Source organism: Sinocyclocheilus anshuiensis, unplaced genomic scaffold (assembly GCF_001515605.1).
Source record: "Sinocyclocheilus anshuiensis isolate Anshui unplaced genomic scaffold, SAMN03320099.WGS_v1.1 scaffold1500, whole genome shotgun sequence".
Lineage (NCBI taxonomy): Eukaryota > Metazoa > Chordata > Actinopteri > Cypriniformes > Cyprinidae > Sinocyclocheilus > Sinocyclocheilus anshuiensis.
The window spans coordinates 1,096,088-1,102,098 of record NW_015537960.1 but is presented as its reverse complement, the minus strand read 5'-3'; the positions used below and the strand labels follow the sequence as shown (position 1 = coordinate 1,102,098).

The following is a 6,011-nucleotide window of genomic DNA, read 5'->3' as shown; positions in this document are numbered from 1 at the left end:
TTGTTATATTTCAATATTCCAGAGAATATTATTCAGTGAATTAACATTATCCAGTGAATTATTCTTCACTCTTTAGCCCAGTGTTTCCCAACCGGGGTACTGTGTAAAAAAATCATTTTTTAATATTTTTAAATTGATAAAGTGTTCAAAAAAGCATCTATTATATGATATCCATTTCTGATGTCACCAATAATTAGAAATGCATCGAAATTTCGGCTGCCGAAAATGTGTTCACCGCTCAGGTTTCACTTTCACGTGGCGTGACGCTCTGCGTATTATCCCGCTCTATGCGTGTGCGCTCCGCTCAGTCGCTCCACTCGTGTTAAAACAACAATTACGATATTATCGCAGACGATATATATCGCACACCCCTACACACTTCCTGAAGGAAATACCAGTGTTTGTAGGGCAGCAATGAGTGTTAAGATGAATATGGATGGTGATTTTTACTGCCAAGCCAGAAAAATACATTCAAGCACCATTAAAGTAATTAAAGTGGCTATTCACTGAAAATGTCGATTTAAAAACATTCAAACACTTTGCATTCAGTCATGATCTTTTGGGTGCTTGTATGTGTCGAATTGGAGCCGCTGTTTGTTGCTGAGCTGCTGTTGTTTGTTGTGTGGTTAGTTATTGCATTGCTGCAGCATCTATAGCTCTCTCCCTCACACACACACCAAGCAGAAATTGATGCCATGTGTCTCACTACAGTGTTTTATGTTCTCTGTCTGCAGCAATCTATAACTATGATGCTCGCAGTGATGAAGAGCTGTCCTTACAGATCGGAGACACTGTACACATTCTGGAGACTTACGAAGGTGAAACACACACACACACACACACACACGTTTACATAGCTATCTAAACGGGCACATTACATAGACTTCTATTGTTTTTATATACAGATAGTTATAACATTTTTTACCTAAACCCACCTCTAACCCTACCCCTCAGTTTCTGCATTGTTACAATTTCAAAAAAACTTTGTTTATTTTTATACCAGTTTTACAAATGCGGACGTCCCCAAATGGAGGTTTTTGGCGATTTTTGTTGTAACTAGATATGACATAGCAAAGCATTAATATGAAAAGAAAATTATTCAAGCTCAACCATTTAAGCCTTCATCAAAGCTATTTTAAGAAAAAATTGATAGATCAATAAGGATTTATTTCAGTTATGGGAAAAAATATCAATAACTACAAAGCCAAATAATTTATTTTGTTATTATCTGTTTTTATTTTAAATGTAATTTATTTTTACATTTAATTAAATTAAACTTTTTAGAACACAGATATGTCATCATCAGAGTTTTCCTCTCTCCGATCTCAAAAACACACACTTCAGTGTTGAATGATTTGTTTGTACCTTGTGGACATGCCCGCCACCTCACTTTATTTCTCCAGGAGATTTATGAAACATGTCTTTTATAATCTCAGAATATTGTTTTCTAGATGTGCTATAGGACACAGTGGCGTCTCTCTGTAATCTAATTGTTGGCATTTCCGTCTGACTGCTGTGATATTTCTTGCTCTTCTTAGGATGGTATCGAGGGTATCGGCTGAGGAGAAAATCGAAGAAGGTGAGTTACTGTATGAAACGCTTCCAGAGTACAGTCAGCTTTCTTCAATACACTCATTCAGCAGGCCTCAACTTGAATTTCCCTTTGTTTCCTCTATGTACAGGGCGTGTTTCCGGCTTGTTACATAAATCTGAAGGAGGCCACGGTTGAAGGCAATGGGTCCGTATGTTCATTTAGATTCCTGAAAGTTTGCAGTTAGTTGAATGTGAAATAAAGAATTAGCAACATCTTAGCAGACACTAGCTCTCTTTCCAGACAAACTCATTTCGGCCAGATTGCAAATTCTTCGTGGGGAAAGCAATCCCAGGATTTGTTGTGACAAACTCAACAGGAGAAAAGTTGACTATAAATCTGCTTATGTTTCATTCTCTACTCAAAAGTACTAGATGTAGTTTAGTTAGTTTGTCCAATTAAAAATGGATTAATTACCAGTGCAGAGCAGTGCATATTTAGAGTATCGTGACATTAGCTTATTAGCTTAACAGTTGTGAGTCATGTCTCCCATGTGCAAAGTGAAGTGTATTTGAGAATTGTATTTTATTTTTTTATTTTATTTAATTTTTTATATTTTTTGTGTTTTTTATTTTTTGTTTTATTTTATATTATTTGTTTTGTTTTATATTTTTTGTCTATTTTTTATCATTGCTAAAAAAAAATATAAATTCATGCAAATAATTATTTTAAAATAATATAATGGAAAAATTGCAAACCTCATATAAAATTCATATTTATATAATATTTCATTTATCCACAACATTTTCTGAAGGTTACATAACATTTCTTAGTGATCGATTGTTAAGAAAAAAATATCTATCTATCTCTAATAGTTATTTTTAATATTATTTTACTTTTTTTTTTGTTTATAATTTTGTCTATTTTTGTTTGTTTGTTTAATGTTGCTAAAAATACAAATTAATGCAAACCATGGTTTTAAAATGTTATGAAATTAATTTTATATGAGGTTTGCCATTTTTTGCATATTTAATATTTATATAATATTTAATTTGTCCTTGGCATTTTCTGAAGGTTAAGTGCCATCTCTATCTCTTAAGTGCTCATTTGCTAAGAAAAAAAACCTTCTCTTATATATTTCATTATTTTTTAAGAGTTTCACACTCTATTTAGTGCCCTATTCATGTAAAGACCCATACACTCCCCGTTCCCCCTCCATTTCTGTCACCTCTCACCATTTTAAGACCTTTAAACACAGATATTTTCTTATCTGACCTTGTCAGTCTCTACTATGGTTAGGATGCTGTTTTTCAAGGCAGTTCCCTATGTAGGTAGCTTACTATGTTTTGGAACATCCCATTAAACTTTACGCTCCTTTGCTGCATCTGAAGATCCTGTTACTTTTGTTATTGGTCTGATTATATCAGTGTTGCTCCCTGAAACCAGCCTGAGCGCAGTTAACAATATTCTTTCCATAGACGTCTTACTAAGTTAGCGCCCCAGCAGCCCATTGCTAGCCTAATGGGAGATTTTGGAGTTCGAAATGGATTTTCAAGCGTGGTTCAGGAATATAATATGCACGAGTTTGGTGTGAGTGTGTGAGAGTAATTGGAATCGTGAGCAAAGCCCAGCTCAGATTTCTTAACAGCTCTTTTGATGACTGACGCTGGTAATTAGTTTTCATTGGCATGAAGGGATCTGAATGACTCGGCGTCCTCAGGAGCCTGTAGTAAGCAGGAATTACTGACGTGAATGCAGTGAGATGCAGTTAATCAGCCTGTTTTTTCCCACACATGTGATATTCTTGGAAAACTCCTTCACTTATTGTGCTGTTTCTGTTTTGCACTCTATCACTGTTCATTTAGACAAAAGGAGACGGTCATTCCTACTGAGATTCCGCTCATTCATGAGGTCACGACTACATTGCGAGAATGGGCGGCAATATGGAGGGACCTATATGTGGTAAGCTTGCGTCTATTCCAAATTTATGTATTATTTCCCAAAAGTTGCACACTCTTCCTCTGCACACTTAAAAGCATGCGGTGTTGCTCCAAAGAGTACATGGTTATAAAGCATGTCATAAGTGGACAAATTAGGACGCGGCAAATGTCAGAATTATGACATCATCAGACTAACACAGTCAGCATGATGACATCATCAACTTAGCAGCATATATTTAACCTTCAGTATTTAATATATAATTAATTTTGTGATTTGTTAAAGTATATCCACACCAAAAAATATATATATTTTTTTTATTTGGAGAAAAATTGGACATTAAACATCTTATACAAGGTTTTCTGTCATTTTAACCAAGACTCTGCTAAGCGCCTGGCAAAATCTAAAATTTATTTTATCTCATTTTATACTCATTTTATTTTGCATTTTTATTTAATGTAAATTGTCTTTTTATTTTTTTGGATGTTTACTTAATATTTATTCCTTGAACACAAATGATAAATCAATGAAACGTTGAACATCAATCTGTTTTTCACCATGAAAATATCCTGACATGCTGAAATGGAGTTAAAGGGATAGTTCACCCAAAAATGAAAACTGCCCCATGATTCACTCACCCTCAAGCCATCCTAGCTGTACATGACTTTCTTCTTTCAGACGAATACAAGCAGAGTTATATTAAAAATGTCCTGGTGCTTCCAAATTTTATTATAGCAGTGAATGGCGGGTCGAGATTTTGAAACCCAAAAAAGTGCATCTATCCATCATAAAAAGTCCTCCACACGGCTGCGGTGGTTAATCAAGGCCTTCTGAAGCAAATCGATATGTTTGTGTAAGAAAGCTATCCATATTTAAAACTTTATCAACTGTAATCTCTAGCTTCCGCTAACTCTTGTACGCTTGTTCACGAGAGAGTGCCGTTCCAGCTGAGAATATGCTAGCCTCACGAGAACCCAGTTTTGTTTACAGCAAAGGAAAACGGTCTTCTCTTGGCTTATATCGAAATCCTCAAACATTTTTCTTTACAAGTCCTTGTTTTGTACTACCAATTTGTGACTGGTGTTTTGTTTTGCTCTCTCCTCTGCGCTTCCATGTTCATCACTTCTCTCCGGCGCTTACACCATGCTTGCGTCCTACGTCATCCGCTGGAAGCTAGAGATTACGGTTGATAAAGTTTTAAATATGGATATTTTTCTTACACAAACGCATCACTTCGCTTCAGAAGGCCTTTGTTAACCCCCCGGAGCCGAGTGGAGTATACTTTATGATGCATGGATGCACTTTTTTGGACTTCAAAATCTCTTCCCCCGTTCTCTGTCATTATAAAGCTTGGAAGAGCCGGGACATTTTTGAATATAACTCCGGCTGTATTCGTCTGAAAGAAGAAAGTCATGTACACCCAGGATGGCTTGAGGGTGAGCAAATCATGGGGTAATTTTCTTTTTTGTGTGAACTATCCCTTTAAAACACAAACTAACAATGAAAGTGTATTCTATAAAATATTTGTGTAGTATGAATGCATCCAGCCATTTTGGTGTTGACATGTGACCTATAATGTCAGTTTCATCACTTCTCCACTATTTCTAACCCTTCTCCCGTCACTTCATGTGATACTAAAGTGTCCATTGGATGCACATTCAAAATCTTGGAATAAGTAGCAGGTCATCCAGGTTTTTTTTTTTGGCATCTTTTTATGAATACAGCAAATTTGCACATCCCACTCAATTGACACTGCTTTTTGCATACTATATATTAGGGAAATATGCATATTCATGACAGCGCACACAGTCATCACTGACATCATCAGCTTAACGACATAGTGTTTTTGATGACAACAGATCGCAGTGACATCACAGAGTGCAAACACTCATCTGCTGTGACACGTTTTTTCTTATGGGGGTAGAATTGTTGCATTATTCAAAATAAATAGATTATGATCCACAAATAAATGTAAAGCGATTAACAAAAAACAAATATTCACAAAATAAATATCCATATCCATCTCATCCAAACTGCTTCTCTGAAAAACTGGAAAACGCTGTTATGTTGGCTGTTGTGTGACGGCAATGTAACCTATTACATAAACTCGCATGTTTATCATGAGGTTGAACACAGTAATTTATTAGTCAGTTACTTGTTGACACTTTTCTTTCCATCTTGAATGACGCTTCGCTTCCATAACGCATTTGTATCCAGTACAGCATTGTTCCCATAGCTGTGATTTAAAGCGCTGTTTCTCTGGCATTTTCAAAGGCATGTAAAATATACTGTGGCTTGGCTTGATACACAGTCTAATGATTTAACGAAATACAATTGTAAACATCTTTAACTGTATACATTTTTATGGCCCTTATATTTCCTATTTGAGCCAATGCATATTATGAATAAAGTTATTTCAGGAAGAGACTGCCCTGATTGTAAAGTAAAACGTGATTGGTTATAGCGAGAACGTGCTACGATTGGTCAGCGAAGTGTGGCTGTTATCTGATTGGCTTGAGTAGACGGGGGGTGGAGTTCATAC

General features: G+C 35.8%; 1 protein-coding gene across 1 annotated transcript in view; it reads left to right on the top strand.

Moving 5' to 3' along the window:
- LOC107666886 (dedicator of cytokinesis protein 1-like) overlaps positions 1–6,011 on the top strand; it is a 262,036-nt gene that overhangs the window by 45,706 nt on the left and 210,319 nt on the right. Inside the window, exons 2-5 of the mRNA XM_016458403.1 lie at positions 735–818; positions 1,539–1,579; positions 1,683–1,738; positions 3,397–3,493. Coding sequence (XP_016313889.1) covers positions 735–818; positions 1,539–1,579; positions 1,683–1,738; positions 3,397–3,493 — 278 coding nt within the window. The remainder of the gene's footprint in view (positions 1–734; positions 819–1,538; positions 1,580–1,682; positions 1,739–3,396; positions 3,494–6,011) is intronic.